At 40.7% G+C, this 21,510-nt stretch overlaps 1 protein-coding gene across 10 annotated transcripts in view; it reads right to left on the reverse strand.

Annotated features, from left to right (window-relative positions):
- dnmt3ab (DNA (cytosine-5-)-methyltransferase 3 alpha b) overlaps positions 1–21,510 on the reverse strand; it is a 608,585-nt gene that overhangs the window by 95,769 nt on the left and 491,306 nt on the right. For all 10 annotated transcript variants that reach the window (XM_060854172.1, XM_060854193.1, XM_060854182.1 and 7 more), the window contains one exon: positions 8,230–8,314. In XM_060854172.1, the coding sequence (XP_060710155.1) occupies positions 8,230–8,314 (85 nt within the window). The remainder of the gene's footprint in view (positions 1–8,229; positions 8,315–21,510) is intronic.

Genomic DNA, 21,510 nt, shown 5'->3' on the forward strand with positions numbered 1-21,510 from the left:
TACTGTGATTCCAGCTTCAAGTTACAAGGGTGCTGCTGATTATTGAACCTAAATCCCTGTAAAACTAACAGCCTCCAGCAACACATGACCAATATTGAAGCTGGTAGTATGGCAACCCTTAGATCACGACATTTGTCTTCCTGATGACAATGGTCAGACCAAAGCAATGAGGAATTTTGTCACTTTGTATACCTTAGTTGAGAGGCAGCTGTTAAGACATAGAAAATTGCCCACATTTTTTAGAACCTTGCATTAAATTTAATCAAACAATGTTGAGCTTAGTTTATTAACTGCTTTGTGGAAGGCCCATCTTCTCAAGTGGTTCAGAGAAGGAGTCATCGATAATAACCTGCACCTCAGTTTGAGTGAATGCACACACAAGTTCACATTGAATGCTAAATGCATTTTTCTCAGAATCTTCACCACCCATCAAGGGAAAGACAGCAGTCCCACCTACATCTGAAGGTAGTGGTACATCTTAAAACTTTCAACGTAAGAGCACAGTAATCCATCAACTTATGGATGCCAATTGATATGTGTGGTTTCTTCAGCATTGTCAAATTGATCTGGGGTCTAAACACTCAAGGGCTGCCAGACCAAGATCCAAGCATGGCAGAGAGCACATTAAGAACAAGGAAGCAGCCTGTGCTCACTGGAGAGGACATTTGGAAGAACTCCTCAACGAAGAGTTTGCCACTTGAATGTCCTAACTCTCTTTCTGAACACCCACTCAGTCTTGGTGCTATCCTGGTCCAGAGGGAAGTTGTAAAGTTTATTGGCAGCTGAGAAACAATAAGACCTCTGCAGAAGATTGAATCCCTTCCAAAACTCTGAAACATAGCAAGAGTTACACTCCCAATATGGAAACTTCATTTCCTTCACCTGGGAAGAGGACAGAAAGATGCTGTGATTGTGATAATGTTAGAGAAGGAAGACACGTCTGATTGCAGTAACTGCGAAGGAGCCACAGGGAAGATCATTGCAAAGATCTTCCTACGTTGTCACCTCCGAGTGGCTGAAGAATTCTCTCAGACCCACAGTGTGGTTTTCATCCATAGACAATCTTCACTGCTTAGCAAATCCCAGAAAAAAAGGAAGTAACACGCCAACTGTTTGCAAAGCCATTCACAACCTCAGGAAAGTTTTCAAGTCTGTCAATTGTAAAGACTTCTGGAGTATCCTCTCCAAATTTAGCTGCTCTCAGACATTTCTTACCATGTTCTGAATTTAGAAGAACATACAAATTCATGATTGTCACCAATAGGACAAGCTACAGACCTGATCTTGAAGGTGACTGGGGTTAAACAAAGTTGTCTGGTCACACTAACCCTCTTCTCCACTTTTCTCAGGTAGCACTGCATCTCTTGTCCAATAAATGACTGGGCATTGAAACTATCTACAGAACAGCCAAGAAACAGTTCAACCTGGTTTATCACCTTCAATACTGATAAAGGCAAATCTTTATGTAATGAATTGTTCAGTGTGAACAGAAAAAGGAGGAAGCTGAAAATGTGTTGCTGGTTAAAGCGCAGCAGGTCAGGCAGCATCCAAGGAACAGGAAATTTGACGTTTCGGGAAAAAGGAGGAATACTTGATTTGAAACAGCTTTGAATTATATCACACTAAATGGTGCCAGCCCAAGTTAAGTAAACATATAGCTGCCTGAGTCAGGTACTCCCAGTCTAAAGATATGAGCATTTAATCTAAGCTAACACGTCAGCGCGATACTGAAGGCCTCTGTATTGTCACAGATGATGTCTTTTAACATAGACAGTCGATCAAAGGAACAGTAGACTGTTCAGTGTATTAAGTTTCTTCTATCATTCAAATATAAAATTAAGAAGATCTTTCAGTTTTACGAGAGAGTTGCACATTTCTACCAACCTTTGCGTGAAAAACAAATTCCTAAATAGTTCAGGTCTGACTTTAAAGTTTTGTTGCCTTATGCCTGACTGAATTATCCACTGAAAAAGTTTATTTTTCTTTTTATTCCATAATTTCTTTATAATAGCCTAAAATTATCAGTTTATATTCCAGTTTCCAGAGAACATGGGCTGTGCGGTGGCTCAGTGGTTATCACTGTCATCTTTCAACACCAGACTTGGGCGACTGTCTGAATGGAGTTTGTACATTCTTCCTGTATCTGTGTGGGTTTCCTTCAGGTGCTCCGGTTTCCTCCCCCAGTCCAAGATGTGCAGGTTAGGTAGACTGGCCATGTTAAAACTGCCCCAGTGTCCAAGGATGTGCAGGCTAGGTGAATTAGCCATGGGGAATACAGGATTACTGGGGTAGGGTTAGGGGATGGATGGGAGGTGAGGTGTTGAGTCTGGTTGGGATGCTCTTTAGAGAATTGGTGAGGACCTGATGGGTTGAATGGCCTGCTTCCAAACTGTAAGTATTTTATGATTTGATATTCTCAGGAGAATAAGAACAAGATGATTGATATTCTCAGGAGTAAAATGTGGAAGTAGATGAAATGAATTCATTATGTTTATCATAATGAAGCAGAGCATTTCCATAATAAATTTGAAAGGTGATGATATTTCTTTGCAAAAAAACCAGTAATATTGGCTGTTTCTGTGGCTTGATTAACTAAATTAAACTTGTTAATGTTAATTATTTAAAAAATAAATCTTTAGACAAGGGGGAATTCACTGACAAATAGACAGTTGTGGTGACATTTTTGGTGTCACTATTTTAACATTGTGGTTGTTAAGGGAATCTCCATAACCTAACCCTTGGTCTTCTGGTAACATTCTGATGGATTTGCACTCTGTGAAGACCAATTTACCCTTTCTGATGTGTAATTTCCAACACTGTACACAGTAATCCACATATGATATAATTAGGGCTTGTTATAGCATTTTCCATTACAGCAACATTTCCAAAGTTTCTCCCACATTGTATCTATCCTGCAAATCATAAAGTTTAATATTCCATCAGCGATTTTAATGATTTCTTCTTTCTAATTAGCACATTACACAGGTCTGGGTATCAACTCCTAAATTTCTTTAGACTTCACTGTTCTTAGTAATGAACCATTCTCAGTTGGATATGCAAGATTCCATACTGTCCCCCAGCTAACCTCATTAATATTTATCTCTCAGCCATACCATCAAAAAACAATCCGGTTCCTTATATGTATGCGATTTTTGGGACAAATACACTTCATTACAACAGTAACTACATTAGTATTTCATTGGCTGTGATACACTTAATTCCAAAGCTCATGAAAGACTCTTTATTAATGCAAGTGTTTTCTTCATCATCAACATTAAATGAATTTTAATTAAAGCAGCCCTGACACAGAAAAAAATTCATCGACGAACAGAAAAATATAAAATTGTATTAATACACTTTGCATTTCATGGTTTCTGCAAATGGTCTCTTTAAACTTCATACATTAGTTTTTTTTCTTCCAATTGCCACCTAACTCAGTTTTAGAGTTTTCTGTTGCAGAGGTACAGCATTTGGCAGATACCTCATTCCAGGAAAAATCTGCATTCTGCACCCTAACTTAGAGGAAAAGTGAAATGTATAAAAGATTTCAACAACTCCCTCAACAACCACAGTGTCGAAATAGTGACTTCAAAAATGTCACCAGAACTGTCTATTTATCAGTGAACCCCCCTTGACTAAAGATTTATTATTAAAAAATTAACATTAACGAGTTTAATTAATCAAGCCACTGAAACAGTTGAGTGTGGCACTGGAAAAGCACAGCAGGTCAGCAAGAAAAGCACAGAGTAGCAAGAGAAACCCTTCATAGGAAGGGCTTATGCCTCAAACGTCGATTCTCCTGCTCCTCAGACGCTGCCTGACCTGCTGTGCTTTTCCAGCACCACACTCTCGACTCTGATCTCCAGCATCTTCAATCCTCACTTTCTCCAAGCCACTCAAACAGCTAATATTACTATTTTTTTTTTGCAAAGTAATATCATCACCTTTCAAATTTATTAGGGAAATGCTCTGCTTAATTATTATAAACATGATGAGTTCATTTCATCTACTTCCACATTTTACTCCTGAGAATATCAAAATGTTTCCTGACTCTAGGTTTCATACAATTTTTAGTTTTTTTGCATTTTCCACAAGATTGTGTTGCTTGTGAGAGCATGTTTTGTCCATCCCTACTGTCCTGTAGATGATGGTGGGGAGCTGCCTTTTTGAACTGCAATCTTTGGCATGTAGAGACATCCACAGGGCTGCTAGGAAGGCAGTTCTAGGATTCTTGCCCAGCAACTGAATAAATAGTAAGACAGTTTAAGTGCTGAATGGTTTGGAGGGAAACTTACAATAGGTCGTCTTCCCATGCATCTGCTACTCTTCTTCTAGGTAGTTTAAGGAGCCCTGATGAGTAGTTGCAGTGCATTTTTTAGACAGTATATAGTATTAATGTTGTGCTCAGTAATGGAAAGAGTGAACACTGAAGGTGATTGGATAGGGTACAAGTCAACTGGGCTACTTTGACCTAGATGATGTCGGACTTCTTGTGGATTGTTGGAGCCACACTCATCAGACAAGTCGATATATTTCTTCATACTCCTGACTTGTGCCTTGTAGATGGCAGGCAGGTATTGGGGAATTAGGAGGTTTCTCACTACAGAATCCCCAGCCTGCTTTTGTAGCTGCAGAATTTATATGGTTGGTTCAGTTCAGTGCCTGGTAAATGGTCACCTGAAGGGTGTTGATAATGGAGGATTCAGCAATTATAGTGACATTGAGTGTCAAGAGATGGTTCGATTTTCTCTTGCTCGAGAAAGTCATTGCCTGGTGCAAATGTTACTTGTCACTTAGCAGTCAAGCTTGGATGTTATCTGGGTCTTATTACATTTGAACATGGACTGCTAAACATTGCATAATCATCAGTGAACATCTCCACTGCTGACTTTATGATGGAGAAAAGATCATTGCTGAAGCTGAAGACAGTTGGGGTGGGACCCTATCATGAGGAATTCCTCAGACTGAAATGACTGACCACCAAGAATCAAAACAATTTTCCACCATGGTAGTTACAACTGTCAAAATGGTTTTTGCAGAGGAACATGCTTAGGTTTATGGAGTTTTATTACAAACTCAATGATTGACGATTAACAACTAGTAAATTCTCCAAGGTGATCAGAACATTCTGTTGCACATTTTACACACTTAACAGAATTTTAAAAATAAAATTCTGAGATATCTGTTGGTAATATTTAATATAGAGGATGTGGTACTATAACTTTTATTGATATGAAGCAGCTAAATATATGTCTGATACAAGTAAAATGCAAATATCGAAATATTACTTGGAGCATTACAGGACCATAAAGCATTTCTTATAACTTAAATCAATTGAGATCTATTAGTTGATAACTTACTCTAAAATACAGTTTCAGATTTTCCCGATAGTTAACCATCCCTTTCTTTTCACCCCAGCATTTCTTACTGTTCTAGAGGTACTTTATCCCATGTTCTGGAACTAATTCCAAAACACATGTTTCTCTCTGACTTTCTTCTCCTCTGTATTTTTTGAGTCAAATTCCGGCTGAAACTTCAAGGTCGTGTGAAATTGAAAATGGTTGAAACCAGATAAAAGTCAGTGTCATAGTGAACAGATGACCCAGCTGTGCAGTGCAGTAAGCTGAAGAACAGGAAAGCTGGATCCAGAAGATGTAAATAGAAAATACCCGGGTTGCCGCAGGGTTGTTTCTTTCTGATACCTAAAACAACGGACTAACCAGGCATGGTCGTGCAATGCTGTTACTGAGGATTCAGATAAACACAAAACTCTTGTGAGCAGAACTGGACAATTTCTGGAGGAATGTGCTATATAAATGAGGACCATGCTCACGGAAGTTCAATTAGAGGAGAACTGCAATTCAATGGGAATCAGTGCTAAATCCTTGAAGAAAAGGAACTGGAATGTTACTGAAGGAAGACTTGAAGGACTTTGTGGCAGAAATTGGTGTCATTTTTGTTGAGTGCACTGTCCAGACAATCCATGTGATGAGATCTATCTTTGCTGTACCTATTTAATTTATATCGTATTATGATTTGCCTTTCAATTCACATTTAGTTTATACTGATTTTGGTTTAGTAGTTAAATGCCTGCTCGCTGGTACCTCATTGGCATAGTTCAGTAAATTCAATTCTTTTGGCTGTTAGTTTTCACCAGAATCATAATGACTAGCTTGCTAGACTATTTCAGAGGGCAGCTAAGAATCAATCACATTGCTGTTGGTCTGGTTAGCACATATAGACCAGACCAGTTAAGAATGACATATAACCTTCCCTGAAAGATATTAGTAAATCAAATGTGTTTACATAGAAACAAAGACATAGAAACTATGAGCTGCAGTAGGCCATTCAGGGTTTTCAGCCTGCTCCACCATTCAATGTGTTCATGTCTGATCCTCAATCTTAATGCTATATTTCCATTCCTTTCACCATGCCCAATGACACTATTAATATCTAAAAATGTATTTTGCTCCTTCCTGAATATTTTCAGTGACTCGGCTTTCAGCCTTATTCGTAGAGAATGTCATAAGTTCACTAGTCTTAGAGTGAAGACATTTACCCTCACATCAGACTTACATTATCTTACTCATATTCTGAGATTGTGTGCCCAGGTTCTAGACTCCCCAGTCAGGGAAAACATGTTCTTTGCATCTAGTCTTTACAGCCCTGGTAGAATCTTATACATTTCAATCTGATTCTCCTTATGCTTCTAAACTGCAACAAATCTTGCCCTCTCCAGTATCACCCCAGTGAACCTCTGCTGAACTCCCTGTATGGCAAGTATATCCTTTCTTAGGTAAGGAGTCCAAAACTGTATACAGTACACGAGGGGTGGCCCTTGCTTCATTGCTAAAGCAAAATGCGTAGCACGCATGCTTCTATTTCACAAAAGACCATTTTGTTCAAGCACAAACAAATCAAAATACGATCAATCAAGCTAGGTTTCGGTGTGGAATCTGACTCATCCAATAATAATAATAATAACATACATATACAATGTATTCATCATTAAGTACGGCTATTCAACATCTGACACTGAAAACTAACAATTACAAGCATGGATTTGCACTGTTTCAGGTTATGATTGCTGTAGATTGTAAATATGTAAAATTAATTTTTTTTTTACTTTTCCATTCTGTCACTTTTTTTTCTCTCTTAGTTAAATCTTACTTTTCCTCTCGCTGTTTAGCATTTTCGACCTGATTTGACACTGTCTAATTTATATTTCCTTCCCAGTCCTTGAGCAGTTAGTTTTACAATCCTTCAATTCAATTAGTTCAGAAAATGTGCTGTTGCTTGACCTTCACTCAGGTCATACACAGCCACTTTTCCCCAGGGACATTACCAGCTCTCATATTCAAAAAATCCAAAAGCCTAAATGTGAAAGGGCAAGTCTAAGGGCAAATGCTGTTAGAATCATTGCTGCAACAACTGATGACCCATTGCACGAATATATTAATGATCACCAGAAGCAGGCGAGAGGCACCATTAATCTTAATTCATACATTCCAAAAGACTCACTTAATGAACTGCATTGATCAATCCAACTTGAGGTTTGAATACATTATCGAGGCTAACACCTGTGCATAATTCTCAGGGTACTCACTGACAGATGTGCTGTTGTTAACGGAATACATTTTGATATGGTACAGTGTAAGCTGAAATATGTACCCTTTTGAGTGCATAGAAACTGCAGTAGATGCTATTTAAGTTGAAACATTCGTAACAAAGCCATTACTATGGGCTATTATTAAATTTGTGACTTGGTCTGCAATGCCCTGTTAATCATGTTCTGAAAACTCCTTTGCTAAGATGCTTTGACAACACTTGTTTCAAGATCATTTTTTAGAAAAATTACCTTTGTCAACTAATTTTTGGCATTCATTTTATATCACAATAAATCAACAGACCTTTCAAATCCCACAGCAATTTAATAGAGAGAAGATGGCAGGTTACTGGTAACTGAGTTAATCTATTTCATGGCTACCATATCTGAGGGCAAAATAATGCTAAAGAGAACCAACCAAACAAAGTTATAGAACAGTTATTTTTTAACCTGATGGTAGCATTTTTAACACCTATATCTATTAACATTTGAAATCTTTCAAATGGGGTAACAGTCAGGAAAATGATGCATTTAAAACAAAAGTAGCAGGTCACTTTTATTTATAAAATGCGACTTGGTATGCAGTTTGTCACTGAATATGTACATTTGGCTTTATACGCTACCTGTGGCTATGCCATCAAAAAGTGACAGTACTCGAACGGGTTTTCTCTTCTCAGCAGCAATGGGTGCAAACAACTTTGGTGGGTCCTGCAAATTTAAGTGAATAAAAAAAAATCAAGAGAATTTCAGACCAGTGCATGACATTATAGAAAAATCCCTTGGAAAAATTGATTGCACTAGTGAACCTTCCTTGGCTAAGTTAATTGATAATGAATTGTAAATAATCAAACTTCTTTTTGTTTATTAATATTTTCTTTAAAGCGTGCGACAAAATTTTATACTGACATGTGATCAACAAACTATAAGTGCAGTCCCTTGCCCAGCTACCCCTACCCCTACCCCACCGCCTCCCCTCCCTCCGTCACCCTGCAAACCCATGGCTGTAGCTTCTCAAGGACAGGAAAAGTAATAAGCTCAGAACAGGTCTGTGGTATTTAACAATGCTATGGGTATATTGTGAGCCTGTCCTCGTTAAGTTTTAATTTTAGTGAGGTGGCTGGATGGAGCGAAGCAAGGTCAGCTGCATGACTGAGAGAAGGTGTAGTTTGATGAGGCACTTTAGAGTCTAGCAAGGCACAAGGCTCCTACATCATGTTACAAAAATACAGTAATTTGAAGAAGGTGTTGGCAGCCTACCCTCTCCTTGGTTCCAAGCCTTCATGCTGTCATCAGAAATATGGGAAATTTACACTTTGTCAACTTGTGCCTGAAAATATCAATGTCCAAAATGCAACCACAACAATTTGCTGGGCCATGGAATAAAAGAGATAGTAGCAACATGGATACAAACCCAGCTGGGTGCGAGGAAACAGAGTCACAGTTAACAGATGCTTTCTCGTTTGCAGTGGAGTTATTGTTGTGACCGTTGCTTTTCCTCATGCATATTAATGATCGAGATCTTGGGATACATTTTCAAAATATGTGGATGATTTGATATTTGGAAGCATGAGACCCATGAGGAGGATATGGACAAGGTAGTGGAGTGAGCGATAGATGGCAGATGAAATTCAATGCAGTGAATGAGAAGTGATACATCTTAGAAGGAAGAACATGGAAAGCCAATAAAGGGCTCAAATCTAAAGGGGGTGCAGGACCAGAGGGTCTTAGGTGTAATGTTCCTTGTACATTTAATGGCAATTGAATGGATGGAGAGGCCATATAATAATGCATACGGTAACCTAATCTTTAATAGGGACATATAATACAGCTGAAAATGTGTTGCTGGTTAAAGCACAGCAGGTTAGGCAGCATCCAAGGAATAGGAAATTCGATGTTTCGGGCATAAGCCCTTCATCAAAAATGATGAAGGGCTTATGCCCGAAACGTCGAATTTCCTATTCCTTGGATGCTGCCTAACCTGCTGTGCTTTAACCAGCAACACATTTTCAACTGTGATCTCCAGCATCTGCAGACCTCACTTTTTACATATAATACAGCAGCAAGGAGGATATGTTGAATTTGCTTCAACTAGAATACTGTGTTTAGCCTGGGCAGTGCACTTTAAGGAAGATGTGAAGAGACCAGAGAATATGCAGAAGTGGCCAATGAGCATCGTTCAAGGCATGAGGAATTTCTGTTATGAGAACAGACTGAGCAAAATGTGACTGTTCTCTTGGAGGGGAAAAGAAGTTGAGAAGCAGCACTTCAAAAGTAATAATCTCTGGATTACTCGCTGTGCCATACAGTAATGGATACAGAAAGAAGGATATAGCAACTGAATACGTGGCTGGAGAGATGGTGCAGGAGAGAGTGCTTTTGATTTGAGACATTGGCGTTATATACAAGAGAACCTTTTGAAACAGATGTCATGTCCACTCTTTCAGTGAGAGTTTAATATCTCTGGTTTTTAGGGCTCTTGTGGTGCAATGGTAGTGTGCATACCTCTGGGCTAAAAGGTTCGGGTTCAAGTCCCCTCTGTCTCAGACATGCCGTCATGTATTCTGTGCAGGTTGATTAAAAATATCTATTTCAGTCAACCACTTCCATAAACTCCTAGCCTAACAATGATTACTAGCTCCCCATGTTTCTATAAGCAATTTAAACCCAATTAACCCTTCATTAACATATCCATCACTTGTTCCCATATTCATTAGGTGTTAGGCATTTGTTCAGACCAGATTAGATGATAATTATTGGGACTGTTTCTGGGGAAGTGGAATCTGTAGAAGTGGATGGGTGGTATCTGAACAGGACTGGGCCTATATCCTCACAGGGCAGTTTGCTAATATTGCTGAGGTGAATTTAAACTAGATTGGCAGTGGCAATTGGATCCTGACAAATTGTTCAGAGGGGGGAGTAATTGGAATGGGACTGGAAGTTAAAATACAAGCAAATGAGGAAGTATAGACTAGATCAGAAAGAACTGAGTTTAAGAAGGCTAAATTGAATATTTTAATGCAAGGAACCTGAGAAATAGCTGAGGGCTTAGTTGAAAGATGGGCAGGACTGGCAGCTCAACATTCCTGTGCATATAGTATTTAGACATAACAGAGGGGAGCAGAAAAGTGGGGGTGTGTGTAATATTGTTGTCTTCGGCTTCCAGATATTCCAGTAGTCTGGTAGGCAGTCTCATTCAGGTGTAACATTCTTGGCCTAACATTGTGGGCTTCTTTGGAGGCTTCCAGCCCAGTATTCTAGTGGCTTGGCTTGGTGGTCTTGTCAGAGAATGATGGTGTCGTCCTGGCTGCGTCTTCAGGGCATTCCATCATTTCTTAAATCACCGTTCCCCTGAGCCGTTAACTGAAGTGTGACGAACTTTGTCTTAATTTGACATTTTTCTTATTATGTATGACTTCTGTCATTGATGTAGGCAGTACGTTGGGGTCACAAAATTTTTCATTTTTTCATGTAAATGTACTTATACCATAAATTTCTATTCTATTCACTGTTGATCAAGGCATCATTTATAGCAGTGAAGAGGGATGAATTCTTGGAAATCATCAAAAGAGGCTATATGGGTAAAAGTGAAAAGTGACAAACATGCTGTTGGGTGCAAACTACTGGCCACAAAACTGTCAGGAAAAGATAGATGACCAAACATGCGATCATGTTTTAGGCAAGTCTCAAAGGTAAAAGACAGAGAGTGGTAGTAGAGGGTTGCTTTTCAGACTAGAGGCCTGTGACCAGTGGTATGCAACAAGGATTGGTGCTGGGTGCACTGCTTTTGCCATTTATATAAATGATTTGGACAGCGAAGAAGGTTACCTCAGAGTACAATGGGATCTTGATCAGATGGGCCAATGGGCTGAACAGTAGCAGATGGAGTTTAATCTAGATAAATGTGAGGTGCTGCATTTTGGAAAGGCAAATCAGGGCAGGACTTCTACATTTAGTGGTAAGGTCCTGGGAAGTGTTGCTGAACAAAACAGACCTTGCAGCGCAGGTTCACAGTTCTTTGAAAGTGGAATCTCCCACAAGTAGGAAAATGAAGAAGGTGTTTAGTATGCTTTCCTTTATTGGTCAGAGCATTGAGTATAGGAGTTGGGAGGTCATGTTGTGACTGTACCGGATATTGGTGAGGCCACTGTTGGAATAGTGTGTGCAATTCTGGTCTCCTTCCTATCAGAAAGATGTTGTGAAATTTGAAAGGGTTCAGAAAAGATTTACAAGGATGTTGCCAGGGTTGGAGGGTTTGAGCTACAGGGAGAGGCTGAATAGGCTGCGGCTTTTTTCAATAGGCTTAGGGTGAAAGGGGAAAGGTTTAAAAGGGATGTAAGGGGTAATATTTCATGCCGGGGTGGTGTGTGCATGGAATGAGCTGCCAGAGGAAGTGGTGGACACTGGTACAATTACATTTAAAACTCAGCTGGATGGGTACATGAATCGGAAGGGTTTAGAAGGGATATGGGCCGGATGCTGGCAAATGGAACTAGATTAATTTAGGATACCTGGTCAGCATGGAAGAGTTGGACCCAAGGGTCTGTTTCCGTGCTGTATATCTCTATGACTCCAAGTGCACGAATGAGAAGTTAGTAATATTGGGTACTTCAACTACCCAAATATAAACTGGAATAGTTTCAATGTGCGAGGTAGGGAGGGGACAAAATTCTTCAATTGCATCCAGGAGAATCTTTTTGGTTGGTGCATAGAAATCCCATATTTCAGATGGCAACAGTAAGTTTGGAACCAAGGACAGGGTAGGTTGGAGACACTTTCTGTTGAATACAATATTTAGAAATTTAATCCAGGAAGGTGGAAGGCATTGTGGACACAATGACCAAGGTTCAATTAGATGTAGATAATTATGGAAAAGGATGGGCTGGGAATAAAGATTCTAAATTGAGGAAACATTAATTTTATTAAGATATGATTTGGCCCTAGTTGACTGGGAGCACATATTTGCAGATAAAATTGTCAGAGCAGTGGGAGGCACTGAAAGAAGGAAACAGTGAGAGTGCAGGGAAAATATATTCCTCTAAAAAGGAATGGACAGAGAACAGAAAACCCTTGATGTCAAGGGACATGAAGATTAGGATGAAGGAAAAAAACTTGTGGCAGATACCAAGGGGTCAATAAGGCAGTTCTTAGAAGACTATAAAAATGTGCAGGGGAAACTTAAAAAGGAGATTAGGAAAGGTAAGATAATGCATACTACGTTTGATGATCAGAATAACAGAGTTTTAAAATACATAAAGGGCAAGAGAATAACCAGGTAAAGAAAAGGGCTATTAAAAATTGAGTTTTTGAGGTGGTAACCAGAAATGTTGATAAGGTTTACTTTACCAAGGATTTTAATGGCAGCTTAATCAAGAAAGTAAGAGCCCAGTTGCCTTCTTGAACCACTGCAGTCCAACTGCAGTAGGTTGATCCACAATGTCCTTGGGGAAGGATTCTAGGATTTTGACCCAGTGACAATGATATATTTCCAAGTCAGCATGGTGAGTGGCTTGGAAGGGAACTTGCAAGTGTTGCAGTACAACCTGCTGTTGTTGATGGTCCAAAGCACCTCATAGATGCCCAGTCATGAGTTGTTAGATCTTTTCGAAGTCTGACCCATTTAAAGGCAATAGTGTCACATATCATGATTGACAATCTTCTCAATGTGTAATGGGACTTTATCTCCACAAGGACTGCATGTTAGTCACTCTTACAGATTCTGTCATGGACAGATGCATCTGCAGCCTGCGGATTGGTAAGGATGAGGTCAGGTATAAAAACTAACAGAACTGTGGATACAGTAAATCAGACACAAAAACAGAAGTTGCTGAAAAAGCTTAGCAGGTCTAGCAGCATCTGGGAAGAGAAATCAAAGTTAACTTGAGTTCTGAGGATGGATCACCAGACCTGAAACATTAACTTTGATTTCTCTTCCCAGATTCTGCTGGACATGCTGAGCTTTTCCAGCAACTTGTTTTTGTTTCTGAATGGTTCCCTCACCACCTGCTACAGACCCAGTCGAGCAGTGATGTCCTTTAGGAGCTGACCAGCTCCATCAGTATGTGCCCTTGCCATCCTCAGTGTTTACTCCTAGTGTTCAACATGGAGATGTACCAATTCATCAGCAGAAGGAAGATGGCATGTAGCAGTCAGCAGATTTCCTTATCCATGATGGGCCAATGTAAGTTACAGTGAAAAAAAATCAAATCTTTTGACTGGGCAATCTCCACTTTCCTGTCCTTGCTAGCACACCAGCCCATAGGCAATTAAATCCATGCCTTGGTCCAAACTGTAGCTATTTCCCATTACACAATGAGGGCATATTTGTTACCTGGAACTGAACCCACCTCCTAAAAATAATTCCAGCCCTTTCTCTTCAATTCTCCATCATTAAATCTTCTTTCTACTTTATCCCAAAACATTAATCCAAGCTTCTGAGTCATGTCTTTGAATTCATTCTTGGGTTGTTGTGCTGCTTACATGATCAGCACTTGTCACCCATCCCTTATTATCTTACAGAAGGTAGTAGTGAGTGCCTTCCTGAGTCACTGCTGCCATGTGATGTTGGTACATCTAGTGTTGTTAGGGAAGGCCCAGTGACAGTTGAAGAATAACACCAACTAGGTTCCAAGTCAGGGAGATATGAGATGATGGAGGCCGGGCTTGTAAGTCATGGCAATTTCATGTGTCAGTTGTTCTTGTTTCAAACAGTAGAAGTCATTGGTTTGGACAACTTACTACAGTGCATGTTTCAGATTGTTCACACTGGGGCTAATGAAATCTTCATTACTAACTTTTTCCCCTTGTTGTACTCACTTCACACATTTCTTCTTTTTAATTTTCACTTATATGACCCTTTTATCATCACTCCGCTTTGTACATTCTGTAGCGTCATTAACTTTCTCAGTTTTCATTGCCAAATACTTTTTTCTCATTGTCGCCCATTATCTGCCACTTAGTCCGACTCTTGTTTGAGCGTGACTGTGATTGCAACAAATTGGATACTCCTCCATTCTCATGGTCCTTGCAATCCTAATGGTAGGGAATGTGACTCTACATAGCCTGAGACCTCCTTAAAGAACATAAGAAATATGAGCAGACCATTTAGCCTCTCGTGCTGACCTCATCGTTTTAGCATAAACACATTACCAACGAAAACATCATGAAGCTAGTGGACCTGTGCCTCACCACCCACTTCACCTTCAATAACAAAATCTATAAACAAACCAAAGACACACCCATGGGATCTCCACTATTAGGATTCATAGTAGAATCGGTAAGACTAGAACAAACAGCCCCACCAACCATCAAGCTAAAAATCTGGGTCTGCTACGTAGATGACACCTTTGTCATCACAAAAAGAAACAAGATAGAAGAGACATTTAACATCATCAACAACACACTCATAGGCATAAAGTTCACCAAGGAGGAAGAAACCGACAACAAACTCGCAAACACAGTCGAAAGAACGGACAGAGAACTACAAACCTGCATATACAGAAAACCGACAAACACTGACCAAATACTTAACTACACCAGCAACCATCCCAATACACACAAACAAAGCTGTATCAGAACACTATTCCAATGAGCCACCTCACACTGCAGCACAGACGAATTTCGGAAAACAGAGGAGAACCACCTACACAATGTATTCAAGAAGAACGGATACTCAAAAAATACAGTGCCCAGATTCCTTAAGAGCAAACCACGACAAGCAGACCAAACACAGCCAGAAACCCTAACCACCTTACCATACATCAAAGAAGTTTCAGAAATGACAGCCAGACTACTAAGACCCCTCGGAATCCTAGTAGCACACAAACCCACCAACACTCTCAAACAAAAACTAACAAACTTAAAAGACCCAGTGCAACCCATGGACAAAACCAGCGTCATCTACAAAATTCCATGCAAGGACTGCCACAAACACTACGTAGGACAAACAGGAAGAAAGTTTGCCACCAGGATACATGAACACCAGCTAGCCACAAAAAGACATGACCCTCTCTCCCTCGTAGCCCTACACACGGAGGAAAAAAAAACATCATTTTGACTGGGACAACGTATCTATCCTGGGACAGGCTAAGCAAAGACATGCCAGAGAATTCCTAGAGGCCTGGCACTCCAACCACAATGCCATAAACAAACACACAGATCTAGATGCCATCTATCAACCCCTCAGAAAACGAACAGGAAATGACATCACCACAAACTCCAGGAACCCCATCCAGGAGAAAGATATAAATAGAAAGCAGGAGACAACAGCTTCGCTTCACTTGGAGGTCGCCACTGATGATGTTACCGAGCCAGGTAATGAAACGTCTGGATATCAAATCTACAACTCAGCGAGCAAACCTACACCCTAAATGGCTGACTTCAACCACAGCTACACTTTCCCATTGTCCTTTATCCCTTCATTTCTTTAGTATCCAAAACTCTTTTCAGCTTGATTTGAAAACACTCAACAACATCCATTGCTTTTTGAAATACAAAGCTCCAAAGGTTCACATCCATTGATGAAAAAAGTTTATCGTTACTACAGTCCTAAATGGCCATCGCTTATTGCAAGAGCATGACCACTAGCAGCCAGGGGAAATATCCTCTTAGCACCTTCTCTGTTCTGTTCTTTAACAATTTTACATGATTCAATGAGTTAACTTTTCAATGAAATCATTTTTATAAACTTAATTTCTCCTCATGAAAAGTTCCTTTTTTCCCCAAGAGTCAATCTTGTGAATATCCATTGCAATGCCTTGAAAACAAGTCTTGCCTTTCTGAATGCCACGTATCAGCATATGCATTCTCGACCTCTCACTTCATTAGTACTGCCTCACATTATCTCAGAGCTGCCTAGCTACCAGCCTCCACACCCCCTGCACCATTCCACTTCATTTTCTGGCTTTTTCGACGTTCTAACAAGAAACCTTTCGGGCATGATGGAACACAAGCTTTAACAACTCAGAGGTATTCATGTTTTTATGAATCCTTTCTCCCCTCCCCTTACATCTGTCTCCATCCCTCCTCTCCTTTTCTTAATCCATCTCATCAAGCATTCACTTTCCACTCTGACCCTCCACTCTGATGCTGAACATTCTGTACTCAACAAAGGTCTTACTTAGTTTTATCCTTCTGTGTTCCATCTCAATAAATTTTGAGCTCAACATGATGTTGAACTCTCCTGCGGTCACCTTCGCCTCTGTGCCCATTTCTTTGGGTAAGAGTCTTCTCCCTATCCAACAGACCCCTTCATCCACCTCCAAAACTCTCCCTCCACCCTTTGGCCTTTTACCTACACTTGACTTATTCATTGAGAACTGTTGATATGACAGTGATCACCTTAATTTCTCTCCTTCCCTCACCCATCTCCCTCTGAACTGACTGCACTCCGTGCTCTCAGATCCAACCTTGACTTTATAATCAAATCTGCCAACAAGGGGGGTGTGGCTGCTGACTGGTGCACTAACCTGTGCACTGGGGAGGCTGAGCACCACATCTCAGAACCCTCCTATCTCTCTTTGGACTATGACCCCAGTCTCAAACATCAGGCTATTGTGACCATGATGTTACTAATCTCATATCATCTTATCTGGGGATCTTGGAGAAGGTTTTTTTTTGATAAGATTAGATTTCCATAGCCTTCAAGCTCCCAGTTCCCAACAACATACGGCTTGCTTTTACCTTCTTCCCAAAGTCCACAACAGGACTGCCCAGGCATACCAGTTGTGTCTGCCTGTTCCTGCCCCATGGAACATATCATTTCCTACTCTGAGTCGATTTCTTTTTGCCGTCCCTTCTCACTTACATCTGTGATTCCTCGAATGCTTTACATCAGAATTCCCAGCTCATGGGCTGCAGCCACCTCTTCCTCACCATGGATGTGCATTCCTTTACATTTTCAACTTCCATCAGGATTGTCTCAGGGCTCTCCACTCCCTTGAAAAAGGCCTGAACCATTCACATTAATCACCACCCTCCTCTGCCTGGCCAAGCTTGTCTTCATCTTGAACAACTTCTCTATTAACACCTCTCAGTTTCTTGAGGTCTAAGGCGTGGCCATGGGTGCACCCATGGGCCGAGTTCAACAATTCTAGAACCTGGGCATCTTTATGTCATTTACTCAGCCCAACATCCCACATCCTGTCACGGCATGGGCGTATTTACAGCACGGCCAACCCATTTTCATCTACTTATAGTCCCCACTGTCAGCTTTGCTTTCTCTATGGCAAGCTATTATCCAAATGTTTGTCTCCTTGATGGTCATTCTCTCTCTCTCTGCCTCTCTGTCTCTCTCTCTCTCGGCTCCATTTCTGCCCGTCCGCTCAGTCCTTCCCCATCATCCCTGTCTTCAACATATGTACTACCTTTTCCAAACTGCTTTTGCTTCTGAAGAAGGGCCACTGGTCTTGATCCTTTAGCTCAGTTTTCTTGCCACAGACCTGCTCAGTTTCTCTGGCAAGTTCTGTTCTTATACCCTTCTTTAAGTAAGGAAAATAAAACTACACACAGCATTCCAGGTGAAGTCTCACCAAGATTGTTTACAATTACACCATGAGTTCTTTACCCTTAGACTTTGAGCCCTTTGTAATAAAGACTAAAGTACACTTTTTCCCTGATTGCATGTTGTACTTAAATGATAACTTTTTTCATTCGTATACACTGATATCAAAATCCTTTTGAATATCAACAATGCCTAGTTTCACATCATTTAAAATATATTGTGTTCTCCTAGTTTTGCTAACAGTACGGATAATTTCTTATCTTCGTCATATTGTATTGCATCTGCCATGTGTTCCCTCCACCTCACTCAACCTGTGTTTCATTGCAGTCTCTTCGCATGCTGCTTACAGTTTACTCTTCATCTTATCTACAGTGTACTGAGATGAATAACTGTCAGGAATGAGTGATGCAAAATTGAATATCTCCAAAAAATGTTGATGGGGATAACACTGCATGAAAATGTTTGTTAATTGCAAAGCAGGCACCAAGCTAACTTTGTACAGGCTGCCGATTTCAATAATTGCTGCATGCATCAGTATAGATCATGCTGTTGATTATCTGTGTACATCAATGGACTCAAATCAAAACTTGCTAGCACCAGTTAAAGCTAACCTGCCCTGCTTTAAATGCCGCTAAATTGTGGCTGGAGCTAGTTATTAGAGTGGTGCAGGCAATGTATCTGAATTAGGAATAATGAAGAATGAACAGCAGGACATGACGGGAATGGCTGCACTTGAGCCTTTGGTGAAGGAGATGTTCTATATTTTCAAGCATCAGCAGATTCTCTGGACACACATTCAAGTGGCAGTTGGAATAAACAGCCCCGACAGTCTACACCAGGAGTTAAACCTGAGTATCTGGATGCAAAAGCTTCAGTAACTTCAAAACAAGTGGTCAAGGGCAGATGATACATCTTCAAATGTTATGTCCTATCCATGTCACCAGCCTCAAACAAAGCTGAATTCACTATAATCCCATCATTCAGCTATCAGCAAATTCTAATAATGAAGCCTCACAAATAATGAGTTTCATATTATCGGATGTTTCAATCTGATAACAATGTTCCAGAATCACCTCATCCTTTTGCACTTGCATTGCTGCTAGCCTCACACCCAGATCTCCGCTTGCATACAATGTCATGAAAGCCACAGCAGCAAACAAATTGTATGAGACGTTAACTTGCTCTCTCTCCATGGATACTGTCTGACCTGTTGTGATTTGCAACATTTGTTGTTTTCAGTACAGATTCCAGCATCTGCAGTAATCTACTCCTAAACTGTATGAGACTCACTGGCACAGTTCTGTCACTCTTGCAGGATAAGATGCCACACAGTCAAGTACAAAGGTTGAATGTGAGGGAGAGATGCATTTATTAGAAGAAACAATGCTGTTATTTTGGCCAACATGGACTGTAACCTCAGAACAGGGCGGTGTACTTGAACCTAATTCTATTCTCAAAACCACAATTGCTCCTGATTGCAGAGCTTCAGATGTTGCAAGCATGCACCTCTTACTTTCCCTCAATACCCCTTATCCCATTTCAATTCCACCACTGTAGCTTTCTCCTTTCAGATACATAAGAAATGCAAGCTAACCAGGCATTGGAGGAACATAGAACATAGAAGGATACAGCGCAGTACAGGCCCTTCGGCCCTCGATGTTGCGCCGACCGAATCCTACCTAACCTATACTAGCCCAATAACTTCCAAATGCCTATCCAATGCCCGCTTAAATGACCATAAAGAAGGAGAGTTCACCACTGATACGGGCAGGGCATTCCATGAACTCACAACCCGCTGTGTGAAGAATCTACCCCTAACATCTGTCCTATACCTACCACCCCTTAATTTAAAGCTATGTCCCCTAGTAACACCTGACTCCATTAGCGGTAAAAGGTTCTTAGTATCTACCCTATCTAAACCCCTAATCATCTTATACACTTCTATCAGATCGCCCCTAAACCTTCTCTTCTCCAATGAGAACAGCCCCAAGTGCCTCAGCCTTTCCTCATAAGATTTTCCTACCATTCCAGGCAACATCCTGGTAAACCTCCTCTGCACTCGTTCTAAAGCTTCCACATCCTTCCTATAGTATGGCGACCAAAACTGCACACAATACTCCAGATGAGGCCGCACCAGAGTCTTATACAACTGCAACATGACCTCAGGACTCCGGAACTCAATTCCTCTGCCAATAAAGCCCAGTACACCATATGCCTTCCTCACAGCACTATTTACCTGGGTGGCAACTTTCAGAGATCTGTGTACATGGACACCAAGATCCCTCTGCTCATCCACACTACCAAGTAGCCTACCATTAGCCCAGTAATCCATCATCTTGTTATTCCTACCAAAGTGAACGACTTCGCACTTAGCTACATTGAATTCCATTTGCCACATTTCCGCCCAGCTCTGCAACTTATCTATATCCCGCTGTAACCTACCACTTCCTTCCTCACTATCCACAACTCCACCGACTTTTGTGTCATCCGCAAACTTGCTTACCCAGCTTTCAAGTCCTTCCTCTAGATCATTTATAAAGATAACAAAAAGCAATGGTCCCAAAACAGATCCTTGTGGTACACCGCTAGTAACTGCGCTCCAAGATGAACATAATCCATCAACTACTACCCTCTGTCTCCTTCCAGCCAGCCAATTCCTAATCCAAACCTCTAATGTATCCTCAATGCCATACCTCCGAAGTTTTAGCATTAGCCTACCATGGGGAACCTTATCGAATGCCTTACTAAAATCCATATACACAACATCTACTGCTTTACCCTCATCCACTTCCTTGGTCACCTTCTCAAAGAACTCAATAAGGTTTGTGAGGCACGACCTGCCCTTCACAAAACCATGCTGGCTATCCCTGATCACGTTATTCCTACCCAGATGTTCATAAATCTTATCCCTTACCATTCTCTCTAAGACTTTGCCCACCACTGAAGTCAGACTCACTGGCCTATAGTTGCTAGGGCTATCCCTACTCCCTTTCTTGAACAATGGGACCACATTCGCTATCCTCCAGTCCTCTGGTACTATTCCTGTTGACAACGACGACATAAAAATCCAGGCCAATGGCTCTGCTATCTCCTCCCTAGCTTCCCATAGGATCCTGGGGTAAATGCCATCAGGCCCAGGAGACTTATCTATATTCATCCTTTCCAATATTCCCAAAACCTCTTCCCTGCATATTTCCAGGGCATCCATTCTAATTATTTGTGATTCCATATTCACATCAGCAACAGTGTCCTGTTCCTGAGTGAATACTGATGAAAAGTACTGATTTAATGTCTCTCCAATCTCTTCCGCCTCCACACACAACTTCCCACTACTATCCTTGACTGGACCGATACCTACCCTAGTCATCCTTTTATTCTTGACATACCTATAGAAAGCCTTTGGGTT

The sequence above is a fragment of the Hemiscyllium ocellatum genome, chromosome 3 (assembly GCF_020745735.1).
Source record: "Hemiscyllium ocellatum isolate sHemOce1 chromosome 3, sHemOce1.pat.X.cur, whole genome shotgun sequence".
In the NCBI taxonomy this organism is placed as follows: Eukaryota; Metazoa; Chordata; class Chondrichthyes; order Orectolobiformes; family Hemiscylliidae; genus Hemiscyllium; species Hemiscyllium ocellatum.